We start from the raw sequence: 18,173 nt of genomic DNA, 5'->3' as shown, positions 1-18,173 counted from the left end.
CAGAGTCTGGCAAACCCCATGGGCAGCCACAGTGCTGGCAACTTCTGTATTGGAATGCCAATGGCATCTTCCCTAGGGGCGCATCTGGGCAAGTAAAAGGCCAACCCAATTCTGCACTGCTGCAGCATGCCCAGCACAACAGACCACTGGCTGCTGTGGCACAAGGTGGGGGTGATGCCAAAGACATAGGGCAAAGGGCTCAGGGTGACTACAGTTTCCAGAAGGATCTCCACAGGGTTTTGCTGAGGGAAACCCCTGGGGCAACCCAGGCTGTCGCACCAGAGTGAAATCAATGTGTCGAGACATAGTGGTACCTAGTGGCAAAGGGCCAAGCAAGGAAGCTCACTGAAACACAGCTAAAGTTAGACAGAGCTGGTGCCTCAAGCATCACCCTCCCTGATGCTCACCGCGTCACTGCTCAGGGAGAACCATGCCAAATGTCCGTGATGTGCTGTGACATCCCGCTCTGCCCAGCTAGGGGGGGCTTAGAGCATTGAGCCTGCCCGCGAGGAGTGAAAGCTCCGTGGTGGCACACAGGCAGCTCTGGGAGGGGAGATGCTCACCCGGTCCAGAGCACAGCTGCCCTTGGCTAATGTATGCCCTTTCTGTGCCTTCGTTTCCAACCTGAAATGTAAACGAGGAAGAGGCTTTCCCCACCTGTAAAAACCTGAAATGGACCCTCAGGAAATGTGCAGGTGAGACATGCCAGGAATTTGGGGGGGGGGGGGGGGGGGAGGGGAAATGTTGCTTAAAAACAGAAGTAATAAAACCTAAGAAATGTGTTAAGCTTGATGCATCCTTATGAAAAAAATAATAGTTTTTCAATAGTCTGCTGTTTTTTAACCCCAAAACATTATTTAACCAGCAAAACCTCTTCCAGCTCATCTTCCAGCTCACTGAGCAGAGAACTGTGTGCACTCATTGCAGGAGTGACTCCCCCCATTGCAGTCCACCGAGCTCCAAAATTTGCTCCCTGCAACAAGGGGATTCACCCATGTGGTAAATCCCATCCCTGCCCACTCCATCCCCTCCCCTTCTTCCCTAAATCAAGTGCTGACTCTTAAGTGCATTAACCACATCCAGGCCTCCACCATCCCCAGCCACCTGCGCTCCCCTGCCCCATGGGGCAGGGGCCACCATCCCCACTTTGTGGTCCACAGCCGGCTGGCTGCTCTCCACAGAACACAGCTCCCAGCCCAGGGATGCAGAAAAGCAGGTCCCTAAGGTGGATTTCCTAGAGAAGTTTAGCCAGACATGTGGACAGGGAGGCAGACAGACACTGCCCTGTGGCCTCCCTGTACCACCACTTTGCATTTCCAACCTATTTCCCTAATTATTCTACTGCTGCCGGGAGTCATCTCCATCCCTCCCTCTGCAAGCACGCTCTGATTTATCTCTCAGCCAGGATAGCAGCTCCCCCCACCCCCTTCTCCTCGGGGAATTCAATTTTCATTCATTTTTCTGCATTGCCAGATTGATCCAGCCCCCTCTGCCCTGCTCCAGATCACTCATGGCTATGGTGAGCAGGCAAAGGGAGTGGCACAGCACCAAGCCTTCACCCTGGGGGAGCATCCTGGCTGCCACCATGAGTGTCCACTAAAAAAAGAAACCCTACCAGCATCTTCCTCTCTGCTCACTTTCATCTTCCAGTAGCACCTTATCTTTTCTCTGCCCTGTGGTATTGCTTTGTCCCCCTCCATCCTTCCTGTTGTACATCTCATCCTCGTTTTGGTGGTATTTTGGTCTCTTGGGGTTTTTTTTGGGTCACTTTTTGCTTTGCTTTCCTCAGCATCCCACATTATCCGGGCATGTGAGGAGGAGAGGGCAATGGAGATGGGCACAAACTGCTGGCCCAGCAAACCACCTTCGTGCCATCTAAAATGCTGCCAAATCTCACTGGTGCCCCAGGAAGAGGGTTACATGTAATGAGTATGAAATGCCCCTGCCCTGACTCAGGTTTTCTCCTCCTCCCAGAGCTAAGGGGTGGTGGTGATCACCTTGCAGAAGGGTTAATGTCATGGTTTTCATCAGGCTGTATTTTGGGGGGGTGAGCTCTGGCCTCACACAGATGCCCCACTCCCTCCTCTGGCTCTGCAGACAGATGAAGGCGCCAGCAGTGACATGATGATGCAAAACTCACAGAGGAACAGGGATGGTGCTCCCACACCTACCCCTAAAAATGCAGGTAAACCCCAGAGCCTCTGCCAGGACCCCAGACTCTCTTCATGTGCTCCAGCTCTGAGTGTGCAGGAGCTGGGGCTGTTTTGGGCAGTGTGTCACCAAGAGGGACAGTGGTTGCCGTGTTCCCAAGTGCAATAGGGGTGTTTCAAGGCAGAATTAGGGAGTTGTAAGGAAAACCCACCCCTGGCCCATGCCTGGGGACATGTGAGCACAGCCATGTCCTCCACCAATGAAGCCTGAGTGGTCTTGGAGGTGCTGGGGACTTCAGTCAACAGTGAATTTTCATACCACCAACGCAGCGAGTCTGTCAGGTCTCAGCCCAGCTCCCACAGTCACTTCATGTGACAAAACCAGATCCTCCAGCCCAAGGCAGGAACAGCCTTATGGGGTCAGAGCCACCTTTGGGCATGGGGCCACCTTTCCTCTGGACTGCACTAAGCGTAGCACCCGGAGCCCTCATGTAAGCAGCCCACTTCTTAATTACCCCGATAATTACCTGTGACCCCACCCCACAAAGCCCCCTATTGCCAGGGCTGCCTGGAGCAAGGACAAGCACGGCAAAACTCAAGTACTCACCAGTAGCTGGAGAAAGCCTCTCCTCTCACAGGCGCTGTCGGACAAGGCGTTGCTAATTGTAACTGAAAATTAATCGACGTGAAGTGAACCCCCGGTGGGTTTATAGCCCAAGCACGGGCGGACGTGTGGCTGCTGGTGGAGAAGGGCTCTGATCCGTGCTGAGGAGGGAATAGGAAAGCAGCGTGAGGCGAGAGGGAGCAAGTGCCGAAAGGGTGGGAAGGTGGTTGGGTGTGTGGGGAGTGCAGGGGGCCGGCCACCGGCCTCGAGGAAAATTAAATTGCGCTTGAGGGTAAATTGTATTAGGAACAGAGGCCGCCTCGCGCCAGCCTGCGGCCGTTTGGGTAATTAGCCCTAGGGACAGCCCGGCTTGTGACAGCACTGGGAAGGGCACCTCGAGGGGCTTGGATTGGGAGGCGTCCCTTCAGGACAGCCCATCCCACCTGTGAGCGTGGCTATGGCACAGTTTGATGCCCTCCCTGTGCCAAGGTTTGGGAAGGGATTCACCATCCCGGTGGGCTACCCCATTCTGGGTAGCACTTAGCCCTGCAGCAGCCTCCTGCATGCAATGGGGCTCACCAGGTGCTGGGGTGGGGGACACCCCAGTGCCTCAGCCAGGGAGAGCCAGGGCCAGGAGGATTGGGACTGCACCAAACAGGATTACGGAAAGTCTATTTACTGGACTCTCTTTTTCCTGTGTGCACCACGGCATTAGCTCCCGGGCCCTGTAAATCTGTCCAGCAGTCCTGTTGGGGATGCTAATCTGGCCAGCCCTGCCTGCTCACCCCTTGCTCCACCACCCATCTCCCTGCCACAGCACCCACCTCTCCACCCCTAACCCCCTGCAACGTCCCACTGCATCCCCCTGATACTTTGCCCAGCCTGTCCCCTGGAGCCCTTTAGGGGCTGAGGGTAGCCATGGGCAGCCCCCTCTTACCAAGCTCTTGGCCCTACACAGCTGGCAGGGAGGGGGTGCATGGGGGAGGTTATTGATGTTGGGGATAAACCCCCTAGGGAAATCAAGAAGGAGGCAGCAAGGCTGCAACGATGAGACCTTCCTCATCCATCACCTGTCAGTGGGCAGGACTGGGTACCGCTGTGGGGGATGTAACCCCCTCTCCACATCAGGATGAAGTCACTGAGGACCCAGCTAAGGGATATGGTCAAGATCAAGAGGGCCAGTGGTGGCAGGGCAGGGGTGCCAGCCCCACATACCACAGAGATGTGACCAAGCACAGACACCCAAGAAGGAAAGAAGGAGCAGTAAAATTTATTCCAAGGGTAGGTGAGGGAGGAAAGGCTGTTGGAGCCAGAGCTGCCGGTGCCTGAGGGAGCAGCAGAGCCAGTTGCCCTCCTTTCCCATCCCCGCCAGCCCTCACCTCCCACCTGGGCAAAGTGAAGATATCAAGAAGAAGGCTCCAAATCGGATTGACACCCCCCCTCCCCCTTAATAAAGTTTATTATCGGACGGGCTCTAATCCTTTTAAATCCCCCGTGCAGCGGGAAGGGCCAGGATTAGGGGAGGGCAGCGTAATCCCAATGAATTTGTTACAGGGGGATTTAGGCAGCGCCAGGAGAGCAGATGGCCCCAGACCCGGCTCTGGAAAACAACCATTTTCCTTAATGATTCCTAACAAGGATAAAAGGGCAGAGAGAATCGGGGACAGGCACCTGCGGCGGTCACAGTCCCTGGGGGGGAATGCTTGCATGTCTCTCTCTGCTCTGGACCATGGGCACAGGCCAGCACCAACCTGCAGCTCCTTGGCTTGTGCCAACTTTTTTCTGGCAGGCTCCCTCCCCATCAACCCACTTAAGAGGGGACATGCTGACTGTATGGCTGTGAGTGCATCCAGCAGCAAAAAGCAGGAGAAAATGTACAGTAACAAGCATTCAAAATATTTAAACCAAGCCAGCACTCATCTCAAAGTTGTAGGAATCCTCATCCTCAAAGATGTAGGAAACCAGAGGGGGGAAACTCAGAGGTGGAGGGACAGCAGGGAAGGGAGGTTGTGCCCACAATGCCAGGGACCAGCCTACACATCAGGGCCGGCATCGGCAAAAATAATTTATTCCACTAAGACAAGCAGAGAGCGAGCAACAGCACAGGGAGGGGGCAGTGAAAGGTAGGGACACACGAACAAAAATGCAGCTGAACCCACAACTGCCAACCCCTGCCCAGCAGTGCCCACACTTTTGGAGGGCTAAAACCCCACCCCTCCTGGCTCCACTAGTGGTTTGACCCCAAAGGGCTGCCCTGCAGCATGGGACTAGGCTTTCCAGTTTGAAATCAACCCAGTTCTGGAGAGCTCTCAAAAGCAGCTGGGTACTGAGACACAAACTGCTGTTGGCATCCCTAAAAATATGGCACTGGGATCAGAGAGGGGGGTGCTCTGACACCTCCTTCTCCCCAGAAACAGCCCTCCCCACCCTCCATCTCCTACCCTGGGTGATGCGATGGCTGCAAGCAGAGCAGCTCCTGGGGGGAAAGCAACAAACCCCTTCCCACTGAGGAACAAAACCCAGAGGTACCCTGGCTCAGCAGCCAACCCACCCTGGGGGCAGACCCAGGCTCCCAAAAGCACGCTCAGGCCAAGGGGAAGCCAAGGCGGCCTTTCCGGGCGCGGGTGCGGAGGCGGAAGAAGGTGTACATGCCTAGGAGGCACATGGAGGAGAGGAAGTACAGGGCGACGCAGAGGCTGATGTCCAGACGGGAGAAGCCCAAGCCCAGCACCCGCAGCCAGGGGCTCCTCTGAATGACCCCCCCAGCCACCTCCTCCTCCTCCCGGACCAGGAGCCCAGGAGCCCGCCGGCGCTCCCGGCCCATGCCGGCCTCCCGGGACAGGGCGATGGTGTCTCGTTTGCTGAGCCGCCGGCGCCGGCCGGCTGCTGCTCGTAGTGCTTGGCTCTTGAAGTGCTGCTCGCTGAAGGAGTCCAGGTCCACGATGTCCTCACTCACCTCCCGAGGCTTGGGATTGAGACGCACAATGCTGGGGCGTCGTGGCTCAGGGGAGCCCTGTCGCCCCGGAGCTCTCACTTCTGTCTCCTTCTCCTCTTCCTCATCCTTCTCCCTCTCCTCTCGTGGGCCCTCGGTGCCCAGCCTGGCCTCCATCTCCTCCCTGGCGGCAGGGATGGGGTCAGCCATGGCATAGTCCAAGTAGACGTTGGCCGGGGAGAAGTGTGCTTTGAGGAAGGTGAGCACAGCTGACTCATCCCAGGCGTGCACCCCTCGCTCCTCCTTGTGGCACTGGGGACACATATCTGGTGGAGGCCACTGCAGCTTGGGGAACTTGGGGTCCTCTGTGTCACCTCCTGCAGAGACCAGAGTCAGTGAGGGGGTTAGAGGGAACAGGCAACTCAGCCCTCTCCCTGTAAGTATAAACACCCTACAGCATTCAGCAGCTGGGGATGGTGTCGGCGGCAGGGACATGTGGAGGAGCTCCCTCAGGAGGATGGGTCCTCTGAGGGCATGCATGGGCTCTGAGAAGCTCCCTGTGGGGAACGTGTAGCACTTGACTGCATCTCCAGGGTGATCTGATGCTGCATGACCAGCTGCTGTCCCCTCTGATGGGGAATGATGACAATGGGGTGTCCCCACTGCTGCACCCTAGTGCAGTCATTTGCCACCTCTATCCAGGAGGAGGGATGCTCCTCCAGCACCTTGCCTCCCTCTTTCCCTTGGGAAACCACCCTGGCTTCCCTCCTCATGGCCCCCATTACCTGCCAGGCGAGCATTGACCTCGTTGTGGTGGGACCAGAGCCAGAGGACGGCTTCCTCCCGGCTTGCCACCTGGTCCATGGACTTAGCTGCCATGGCTTCAAAGTGCTCAGCACACTCCTGGCAGCCGAAGAAATTCCGGACATAGCAGCGGATGGTGCTCAGCACCTCCAATGGCAGCTCTAGAGAAGGAGGCAGAGGATTGGGAGGACCAAAGGATGAGTCCAGACCCCACAGTGCCACCATCACAGTCCCACAGCTGAGGTGGCTGCCCCACACCTTGACTCTGCAGCACTTGCCCTAACCACAGACCTGCCTTGGGGTGAGCCAAGTCTTTGCCCAAACACAGCATCCTTGTTTGTACCACAAAGTATTTGGACATCCCTCCCTGAGACTTGAACCCCACTGGGGATGTCAATACCTTTGTTGGGGCCGTTCTGGGCAGCCTGGACAGTCAGCAGATGGAAGAGGGTCCAGAGCCCACAGGGGTAGCCACGGAAGTGGCGTTCACTGCCCTGGCAGCCCACCCAGGTCACATTGGTGGGGAGCATGGCGGGGTGGGAGGCCTGAAGGACAGATGGACACAGTATGATGGAGCTGGTAGATATCGTGGGGTCAGGGGGGCAAGGGGCAGGGGTGAGGAGAGTAGGGGCTGAGGTCCCCATGGGCATCTTACATCTCCGTTGTTCTTCATGACCTCCTTCAAAGTGTTGCGGGGCAGCTCAGGCTCTGTCCAGTTCTTCAGCCAGACGTCCAGGGACTGCAGGTAGGTCTGCACATAGGGGCGCCCAGGGAAGTACTGCAGAGGGGGAAGAGGGGTGAGGAACCCAGACCCATCCCAGGAGCAGCAAGGCAGGCCCCTAGCACACTCAGCTTGCTGGGATGGGCTCCAGCCAGTGCCAGCATCCTCTGTGGCAGCATGTGCCAGAGGGCAGCATGATCCTGGCAAGATTTGAGCACCTGGCATTGAGGGGCTGGGGGCCACAGCATGTCCCCTCCATGGTGGCGAGGCCCCTGTGTGCGTGTTCAGGCTCCAAACCGTGGCCCCATCTGAGGGAGGCAAAAAGCCACTCTGACCATAAGTCAGCACAAAGCTGATTAGCAGCAGCACTTTAAAACCACAGGCAGCCTGCCAACTTGTGCCACTGGCACACGGATGGACAGTCAGACTGACCTACTGGAAGGATGAGGGCATAGAATCATAGAATGGTTTGGGTTGGAAGGGACCTTAAAGATCATCTAGTTCCAATGCCCTTCCATGGGCAGGGACACCTTCCACTAGACCATGTTGCTCAAGGCCTTGGAACACCTCCAGGGAGGGGACAAGCAGTGGCACTCAGGGGAAGTGACAGGGCAGTGAAAGGAAGGAGCATTTTATGGAGCCTTCACTGTTCTCCCTGGCCTCGTAGGGAATCATTCCAAAAATCCCAAATTCACAGAGGAAATTTCATCTGCCACCTGACGTTTCTGCTGCAAAGCACAGCCATTCCCCTGACTCCCTCAGTGGTAGGCTTTGCCATGCAATTCCCTGCTTTCCAGGCACTGCTTCTTCTCCCTTTAGGATTTTTATCTCCTCCTTGCCTTAAATACCTCTTGGGAAGGCAACAGTTAAGGCTGAGCCGCTGGCTGAGCTTGCCTAGCTGGGCTGGCAGTAATCCTGGGGACACTGCTCCGTCCTGTGGATGACTGTGGCAATGGCAGCGCTGGCTCAGCATCCTCAGGGAAGCCCCAGCCCCCACCACTCAGCACTCACTGCCCAGTGCCTGTGGCCCACCTTCACCTCCTTTCCAAATCCAGTGCTTGGGCAGCAAAGAGAAGGTTTACAGGAAGAATTAAAAGCCGATCAAAAAAAAACCCTGCTGGTCTCCACCAGCCCAGCAAGGTTGTACCTTTGGCAAGGGAACTGATGCCATGGGGGATTTATTTCCTTGACCCTGTGGGATCTCATTAAAAGGACAAACTGTGAGGGCAATATCTGGGGGCAAGCAGAGGAAGAGCCATGTGAAGCTCTGAACTGAGGAGTCAGGCTGTTTGCAGGCTCATGATTGGGGCTCTTCGCTGGAGAAGAGTGGGCAGGGGTGGGAGTAGGCAGTATCTTGCACATAGTGAGGGCTATGCAAGGTCCAAATTGAATGTGAGACCCCAGATGACAAAGAAGGGAGCAAAGTAAGAGGACACGGCTGGGGGAAAGTCTTTGAAGGAGCCTGAGCTGGGTCAGGGCTCCTGAAGCCCCACTGGTGTGGAAACCTCAGCCAAATGGAGAACTCCATCACACCTGGAAATTAAACTTCCTGATTTTGCCTGCTCAAAGTTCCAACACTTCAGTCTCACCAAGCCCAAAAGAGAAGAAAAAGAGGCCTTAAACTAGATTCTTGCAGAGCCTGACTCAGTGGGTGTCCCTTTCCCAGACTATCAAAGGAGACTGCAGAGATCAGTTCCCCAGGCCAAGCATCCAAGTCAAGTGATCAGTTACAAACCTCTCTGATCATCTCTGCCACCCCAGCAGGTGTCAGCATCTCCTCTGACAGCATCTCCTTCTGCACCTCAACACCTTCTGCAAGTGCTGATCCTGCTCTGCCCACCAACAGCTGCATCCCACATCTCATTTGAAACTCTCAGCTCCCACTGGAGCTGGGCTGAGTTTGGAGATCCACAGGGATGGGGACAGCCCCACAGCGGCTATGGGACACACTGAGCACCAGGACAGAGGGTTCACATCTAAGAACGCCACGCATCACTACCTGCGAGCACTGGGACGTGGTGGCCTGCACCCTGTGTTTACATTTCACCTTATAAACAGTTACATGGAGGTGTGGGTGGTTCCTCCCCCGAGAACAAAAGCTCCTCACCTTCACCAGTGTGGCCACATAGCACTTGAAGGCAGCCAGCTGGGCTCCTGACATTGTGGCAGCACGGACAGCTTCTACCCGCAACGAGTAGTGCAGTGTGGACTCCAGGTCAGCCATGTACACCTTGGAGCTGGGGAGGGCAGCACAACACCACGGTCCATCAACTCCTTAGTCCACATTTTCAGGGACCCAGCCACGATTCAGGCTTTTTCCCAGCAGAAAGGCATGGTCCCAGCCTGTTGCCCACCCGTGGCCATGGCACATCCCAACCTCCCACCCCCACAAAATGAGAGGGGGAGGTCTGACCGGTCGGCACGATTCAGATGGGATGTGTTGGTCTCGTTGGAAGCACCAAGGGTTGCATTCAGCTTGTAGGAGCCGCGGGTGACGCCCGAGAGCGTACGCAGGTAGTAGGTGTAGAAGGAGCGTGCCTCCATGTGCCTGCAAGGAAGGAGAGATCATGAGCAAAAGTCTTTCCTCCCCAGACAGCCCCTGGCCCCAAGGAGGAAAAAAATGAGACCAAAGACTTAGCCAGACCAGCAGCTTGGACCTGGGGAATGAGTGTGGGGTGGTCTGTTCTCTCCACCTGCTCCAGCAGTGGCTGCTCTGGCACACAACCCAGAGAGGAGCTGAGCCCCAGAGAGCTGCACCATGCCATCTCCAAGCAAACGTGGCAGAGGGATGGTTAGGTCACAAGCCACCTTCCCATTTGCCAGCTCCAGGCTGGGCTGGCAGCTCCATTCATTACCCACCAGCAGCACTGTGCCCGCTGCCAGACTGCCTGACCCAGCCACTGTCTCCTTCCTAATGAGCTTTCCACATTAAAAAGAAAAGTGGAGAGACAGGGCAGAAACCTGTCACCCCACCAGGGTCTGCAGGCTCACCCCCCGTGCGCGGTACTCACACAGGTAGCCGGAAGAAGGAGCCATTGCGGAGGAGCAGGTAGCCAGAGGGGAAAGTGGTGACACCAAACTTCTCCACAAGCTCTTCCTCGCTGCTCAGCACCCTCCTCACTGCCACGTTCTCGTACTGCAGCATGTCCAGTGCCACCTACAAGCCCAGCAGCCAGAGGGTTAGGTCCCAGCCCCACTGGGGATGCAGCAGGCTGTTAAGCACCCTGTGTAACACTTTGCACTTGCAAAGCAGAGCGTGAATTGACCAAGGAGGCTGCCAGAAGAGGACTTCCCTGCCAAAGGCACCCAGGAGTTACCAGGGACACTGGCTTCAAGAGAAATGGAGGATAAATGCAGCTGTACCCACCTCTCTGCCCACAAAGGAATTGCTCTTCTCAAAGATCAGTGCCAGGTACTGGTCCTTGTTCCTCTGGAAGAAGGTGCGAACCTCCTCTGCACTGCAAAAGAGAAGAGGATGGCAGCAGGTGCCTCATCATCAGAGGGATACTCTGCCCTCCTCCCCAAAAGGAGCTCAGCCTACATCCCAAGTAATTTAGCAGGGGGATGCCAGCAGGGGTCCAGGTCCACCATGTGAACAATTCCTCCATGGTGAAGTTTCCAGCCCAGTTTTCCACTCCAGTCCACAGGCTTTGAGCAAACCCACTGGGGTCAGCCAAGGAAGCAGAAAAAAAAAAAGCACAGGCAGGACAGGGGGGGCTAAAAAAGCAGTGAACCTGAAGAAGCAGGCCTGTTGTTTTCTTTGTCTAGGTCATGGAGGCACTGGACCCCTGATGCACATGCCTAGTTTGACCTTCTCTTTGGGAAAGCAAAATACTCCCACGTGGGACAGCAGAACAACTGCCTGTGTCCAGCAAAGGCAACTCAAGATCCTAACAAATCTGTACCGAATCAAGAAAATCCTTTCTCAGAGCAGGGAAAAGCTGTTACCCAGTGCAGCCTCACACAGCATGGCACAGCACAGCACTGCCACGTCCCTGGCTAAGGCACTGCTTGCTCTAATTAAGGCTGATGAGCAGGTTCATTAGGAAATGAAACAACATGGCCTGTCTCATCCAGTCCATGTAAATGGCTCTAGCTGGGCCGAGTCACGTGTGTCTCCGTGGGATGTGGGTGATGTGGTGGCTGCTCAGTGCCCATTTTTGGCTCAGAATTTCCCCAGAAACCTGCTCTCCACAGGACAGAGGCTGCCAGATACTCCCCCATCATGTCACCTCTACCTTGCTGGCTCCAGCGGAGGACAGGCGGGTGGCCAACTGTCCTGGCTCTGCTCAAGGTTGGTAATGATGGCATGGCGCAGGTCCTCAACGCTGGTGCTGGTTTCTGCAGGGCAACAGGATGCCAAGGCATCAGTCCTGGGGAAGCCAGTCCCACAGGCTGAGCCAAGGGGAGCTGCTCTGAATTGCCACCCCAGGCTCCTCAAGGTCCTAGTGCATGATGGGTATGAGCAAAAAAGCCCCACGGCTCTGAATACTCACTGGTAATCCTTATCCCATCCTCTGTCTTCTTGCTAAAAGCTCGGAAGAACTGAAAGAGAAAAAAGAAAACTCAAGGGGAAACAGGGGAAACAGGAGTGAGAGCATTTGAGGTGGGACAGGGACACAGTGCAGCCCAGCAGGCAAAGGCTGCTCCCAGACCAGTTCTGCCTCAGTTTCCCCCATGATGTTACAGCACACTGATGAATGCCAGCCACCACAGAGGGAGCTCCCATAGATGTTCCTGCCCTTTGGGGCATCCTCACGGCAGAAGGATGCAGGCTTGGGCTGGAACCATGTCCAGCCAAGGGCTGAGTGCTGGCAGGCTGCACAACAGGCACCTCTGGGTGTCCCAGAAAGGCAGCCAAAGGCCTTTCCAGTCCTGCAAACCACTGCCTTCCTGCTCCAGAGCCCTCACAAAATGGGAGAAGGGGGCTTTTCCCCTCTCCTGGCCTCCCAGAGTAGCTCTAATGCCCACAGTATAGGCAGAGCAACGAAAGCAGGTTGTGTCAGACAGGTGTTTGCTCTGCAGGCTGGGCTGGGAGCAAAGGCTGTTTGCAAAAGGTGTTTGGCAGGGACAGGATGCAAAGCAAATGACTTGGCACTACCACATCAGCACAACTCTGTGCCCCAGGAGACATTTCAGTCAATGTTTCACAGCCAGTGGGTCTCAGTCAGACCACAGCGCAGGGCTGGGGCACCTGCCTGGCAAGGCCCTAAATCCAACCCCACCTTGGGCTGAGCCTGTAAGCTGGGACTTAGGGCATGTCTGATGACACCTTTATCCACCCCGTTCCATCTCAAGGCAATGCTGGCTTTTATTGCTTGCACCTGGAATGCCTCAGCTTTATTGCTTGTGTTGGAGCAAGGCTCTGTTTGCATAGCAAACACTGTCAAATGGGATATTGACACAGCTAAGGGGCTGGGAATAGGCCCAGAAGGAGGAAGGGCAACTTGCCAGCCACCACAGGAGGCTCCCAGGACGGCCCCCGTGCAGCCTCCCTGTGCCCTCCTCCAAAAGCTGTACTTGCAACCGCTCTCTGCTCTCCAGCAGCTTTTCCCAGGCATTTCCAGTTCAGGTTTCAGACTCTCCCTTGTCCTAGGAGAGATCCAGCACTTATGTTTCACTGCAAAGCAGCATTTTGGTTTTCCCCTCCGTTGCTGCAACACCAAGCAGCTGTACCTAACCACAGCTCTGTTTACAGGAAGGGGAAACAGCTCCAGGCTGAAAAGCCTCGATGGCGACATTTTGGTGGAACAGCACTGTCAATCACATTGAGCAAGAGAGGATCAGCCCATAAGGCAAAGCACAGTGAAACCAGGCAAGCGCCTGGTGCACAGAGCCCTTACCTTCAGTGTGGGGAAGCCGGTGATCCCAAAATCAGTGCACACTTGCTGGTTGGCCTCGTCGGCACAGTCTATGGCTGCCAGCACCACTGCAGGCCTCCATTCTGCAGGGACAGATGATGCAGCCATAGCTCAGTCCCTCTGCAGCTCCAAAAAACACTCCACTCCTCACAACTGCTGCAGAGACAGCAGGGATCTCCCATTGTGCCAGCTGCTTGGCTCCTCCCAACCCCAAAATCACAGCTCACCCCTTGCAGGAGAGTGCCTGATGGCTTCCAAGCCCCAAATATCCAAGCTGTGGTCTGTGCCGATGTTTGCCGCCCTACTTTCCATGTGGCAGGAGCGTGGGGAAAGCCGTGCGAGGTGGGACCAAGCTTTGCACGCCCTGCCTGCTGCTGCCTGCCTAGCTGGTTCTGCCTGCCCAGCCTCTGACCCAGTGGGAAGAGGCTGCTGGGAGCAGGGGAGGGATGGTGAACCACAGTCAAGGAAGAGCAGGGAACATAGGCTCCTGCTTGTCTCACCCCAAACCAAGAGTACAGTTGATAAGCAAGAGGGCACAACCCAAAACCAGTGTCTGCAGTGCTTCAGTGGAGCCTGCCCAGGTGCTGAGCATCCAGTCCCCTGCTACAACTCTCCACCAGCACTACTTCCCTGAGGAGGACCAGTGAGTCCCTGGGGTAAAACAGACACGAAGAAAAAGGGGCATAGAGGCATTTCATGCAACAGAGCTTTGCTCTGAAAGCCAACAGCAAAATGGAGATAAAAGCTCTGAAATGGCTTCTTTTCAGCATAAAGGACAAGCTGAAGAACATTCTGATTCTCCAGGGAGGGACACAGCCCTGGCACATGGAAGGCGCCTACACCACAGATGAAGATCCGCTGAGACTGTCCTGTGACGCAGGTGACCGGGTAGACAAGCCACTTCCCACTGCCCCAGCAACAATGGCATGGGACACCCAGTGCCAATCCCTGCTGCAGGGAACCAGGCACGCTCCTGGACTCATCAGCACATGGTGCCCACAGGTCACTCCGGCATTAGTATCCTCCCCAGACAGCCCACTCCTGCAAATATCCACCCGTGGGAACAGTAGTGAGGATGCCAAGCGGCATGGGGGTGGCTTCCTTGTCCTGCCTGTTCAGTCCAGCCTCTGGAGCAAAGAGCCCCGGGGTGACCCTGTTTTGGAGAGGGGCCAGGAGAGTTGGCATTCCCCCACAGGGCCTGGGCACGCATCCCATTCCTCACATCCTGTCCCGTTGGGGAGCGCTGACGGCATTCCCTTGGAAGAATGGCATCCCCTCGGAGGGATGGCACCCTGACTCACGCTGCAGACACCACGCTCTATCAATTACGGCAACAGCACGGAGAAATCACGCTCGCCTCGGGATGCCGGGAAGGCAGGATGAACCTTGGTAGGACCAAGGTCCCCGGAGAGGGGTGTGTGGGTGCCAAGCCAGGCACCAAGGTCAAAGCTGGGAAAAAAACAGCACCCGACCCCAGCGCTCTCCCTGCAGGCACCAGGGACGAGTGGGGCTGTGCAGGGGCTGTGGGGAATGCAGGACCCCCAGTACCTGCGGTACGCTCAGCCTGAGCTTCTCCCAGCTAAAAGGGCTCCAGAGATGCTGCTAAGCTGGGCCTGGCCACCGCGGGGGGTGGGGGGAGGCTCGGCCTTCCCACTAGGCTGACGTTCTAGGGAGGCTGGGGCAGGGACACAGCGGGATTTAGGGTGCCAATGGAGCTCAGGGCTGAGGGGATTGAGGAGTGCAAATGGGCGGGGTGCAGAGGGGATACGGGGAGGCTGACGATGCGGGGGCAGGGGTGTAGGGAAGATAAAAGGGTGCTGACGGAGAGGAGGATGGGGCTAGGACACAGCAGGGATACAGAAGCAGTGATGGAGGAATCAGAGGCACAGCAAAGATTTAAGGGTGCTCACAGGAAAACAGGACTGCAGGGAGGATTTAAGGGTGCTGACGGAGAGGAGGAGGACGGGACAAGGACACAGCAATGATACAGGAGCAATGATAGGGGACAGAGGCACAGGGAAGATTTAGGGCTGCTGACAAGAGAAGAGAGAGGACGCAGGAGGAATTGCAGGGTGCTGATAAGGAGAGAGTGGCAGAGACATGAGAAAATAAATAGGGTGCAGATGGGAAAAGACAGAGATAGGGTTACAGGAGAGGAAAACAAGGTGAAGGGCTCACGGAAGCTTTAGGAGTGCTGATGGCCTGGGGCGGGGGGAGTAGACAGGGATGTAGAGCAGGAAGGGAAACAGGGCAGCCGTGCCAGGGACTCACCGCGGATGTCGTGCGCCAGGGCCCGCCATGTGGGCGCGAAGTGGACGCAGTGCCCGCACCAGGAGGCGAAGAATTCGACGGCCCAAGCGCTGGGAGAGCCCAGCAGCTGCCCCTCCGCCCCCGTCCCCAGCAGCTCCAAAGGATCAGTGGGCGAGTACAACTCACGACATCTCGCTGCTGACAGCCACAACGCCAGCACCAACACGGCCAACGGCCACCCCCAACGCCCTCCTCCTCCTCCTCCGCCGCCGCCGCCGCCCCCCACGCCCCGCGCTATCCACCGCCGCCGCCGCCACATCGCCCGCCAGGCCGCCCGCCGCCGCCCGCCGCCTTTAGCGACGCCCGCACGCCCCGCCCACCAGGGGGCGGCACGGGGAGGGCGGGGACCAGGCAGTACTCATTGCGGCGCCCCCTATCGGGCGCAGCGCCGCCCTACCCCCTCCCCTCCCCGCTTCCCCCGACACCCCCAAATCAGGGGGGTGCCCCAAATGCTTGTCGCCCTCCCTAGCCCCAAGCCAGGATTCGGGCAGCACAGGGCAAGGGGATGAGGCCACAGCACTGTGAGGGGGCTTAGAGCACAAAATAGTAAAATTCTGGTGAACAAAAGCAGATGATTCAGGCCTAAAACCTGCGGTGCCGCCATTGATGACCTCCCTGAGGGAAGCTGCTGGTATTTGGGCAGTTCCTGGCTCATGCACCCCAATGCCAGCCAACACTTGCTGGGACACCCTATGGGATAGCAACCCCGGAGACTTGATTGTTGCTCTCATCCCAACCTTGTCAGGGATGTGCAACAATGATACCAAACAAAGGCCCCAAATCCAGCTCTTCACACACAAAAAAAATACCCCAGCCTTCCATCCCAGGCAGCCCCATGTCTGGCCACAGCCTGGTCGTGCCACCACTCACGCACACACTCACTGACGTCACTGACTCTGGGGCGGAAGGTGCCCGTTGTTCAGTGCCCCAGGGCAGAGCTGGGTACCGTGGCGTTGGACATGGTCCTGAAATCCATCTCTCCACTCCCTCCCCATCCCCTGAAGCCAGAAGGCCCCTGGCACTGTGGTGGCCCATGTATATTGAGGGCTGGTTGTTGGCTCCATCCCCAGAAGGCCATTAAGCCATGTCGGGCCCCACCTAGGTATTTTAAGCAGACTTGCCATGCTAGAAAAACAAGCCTGCCAGAGCCAAGCCTTGCCCTGGCAGCAGAGGGCAGTGGCCTTCAGACAGGGCATGGCTGTGGGGGAGCTACAGTGCTCCTCGAGATGGTCCAGCTGTAGGGCAGAGAGCCTGTTGGACATGACCCCTTGTGGGAGTGTTGCCACACACCTTTTGGTGTCCAGGCTGATGCAAATGGTGCCGAATATGGTTTGCTCCAGTCCTGCCAGCTGTCATTAAATGCTTAAGGGATTATCACACCTTGCTGTCCAGCTATGAAGAAGAGAGGTGCAGCATGGCCCATACAGGGCTGCTCTGAAAAGTGGTCCCTTGCTATTGCCAGAGACCTTGCCCCAACTTGTCTTCATCCCGCTGGTGCTTAGGGTTGTCATCACCGTTATTTTACCCTGAGTTAACATCTTTCTTTTAAGGGCTTCATTAGGTTATCACAGTGAAGGAGAGGTGCTCAGCACCAGCATAATTGCCAGCGCCCTCCCCATCCAGCTCACCCCTTCCTCCCAGGCAGCCCAAATTCCTTGAATCCTTTTTCAGATGCAAAGCAGCACCTAAGAACCCAAAGGCAGACGGGCTAGAGTCTGACACCCTGGGGCTCTGGCTCCTTTTGAGGTGAGCCACGCCATTGCTCATCTGTTGAAGCCCTGAGGTGGGGATGTTCCTGCTTCCGGCTGCCCTGGTGCTGCTGAGGACCCTACTGCCAGGCTGTCACATTCTGTGCCCATGGCTCTGCAGGAAACAGCTTCCTTCAGCGGCCACCTCTGGGGCTTTCCATGCACAGACTTGTTTTTTTTCCTTTCAATGCTGCTGCAAAGCCAGAGATGAGACTTTTCTTCTGCCTCCAACTGGGAAAAGCCAGATTTTCGTTGCAGAATGCCATAAGACAGGGCATGGGAAGCCAAATGTGAATCAGAGATTTTGAAACAACTAAGAGGGTTTTGAGAATAACTAAGATGAATTCAGAAAAATCAAAAAGCAGTAAGAACTGCTAAGCCCCCACAACCAGTCCTAAAGCCTAGTTTTATGTTCTATTGGCACATATAGGAACCTACTTGGTTTTCATGTGCACTGCACAGTGAAGCCTTCAGCATGCACCTTGGCATCCTTAACTTTGGGAAGAGATATGCTCCACTCCTACGTAGCAGGGCCATGGGCTAAAGACCACTGTGTAGATGTTCCTATGTTGTATTAGTCCCTGGGCAGCAGCTAATTGGTGGCTTTAGTTCATTAAGCTCATCAGCTCTCAAATCTCCTTTTCAAGACTAAGAGCCAGCAGAAATCTCCTTGAAGTCAGTGAAGGCTTGACAGCAACAATAGTCTGAGAGCCTCAAAGGCCACTAAGATCTCACCAAAATAATTTAAGCCCTGCAGAACTTGTTTTGTGTACCCAAACTCTATCATTTCTACAGACAAAGAGCTGCTCTGATGGTCTCTGTGCTGGGTTAGAGAGGAGACAAAGAAAGAGCAGCTAGGTTTTTATGTATTCAGCTCTTGAAGTGCAGGAAAGGACTACACTTCAGAAAATGGAGAAAGGCTTCTATTATCTAGCTTTAAGGTCATGAAGCTGGTTGCAAAATTCCAATAGCTTAAAATGGCCAGGTAAGCTGACCCAGGACCTTCTCACTTCCGTTTAGTTGTGAAGGTATGGGGTCAGGGA

General features: G+C 56.0%; 1 protein-coding gene across 1 annotated transcript; it reads right to left on the bottom strand.

Annotated features, from left to right (window-relative positions):
* Positions 1-5,338: 5,338 nt before the first annotated feature.
* Positions 5,339-15,641, bottom strand: QSOX1 (quiescin sulfhydryl oxidase 1). Its single transcript, XM_054384453.1, has 12 exons — positions 15,344-15,641; positions 13,055-13,155; positions 11,708-11,756; positions 11,450-11,552; positions 10,579-10,669; positions 10,223-10,368; positions 9,625-9,759; positions 9,319-9,448; positions 7,146-7,268; positions 6,891-7,035; positions 6,472-6,651; positions 5,339-6,063 (listed from the first exon to the last, which is right to left on the bottom strand). Exons 1-12 carry the CDS (start codon positions 15,639-15,641, stop codon positions 5,339-5,341), a joined length of 2,226 nt encoding a protein of 741 aa, XP_054240428.1.
* Positions 15,642-18,173: the final 2,532 nt, after the last annotated feature.

Source organism: Indicator indicator, chromosome 10 (genome assembly GCF_027791375.1).
Source record: "Indicator indicator isolate 239-I01 chromosome 10, UM_Iind_1.1, whole genome shotgun sequence".
NCBI classification, from domain to species: Eukaryota; Metazoa; Chordata; class Aves; order Piciformes; family Indicatoridae; genus Indicator; species Indicator indicator.
Note: the sequence above shows the minus strand (reverse complement) of the source record. Positions and strands in the feature narration are given on the sequence as shown.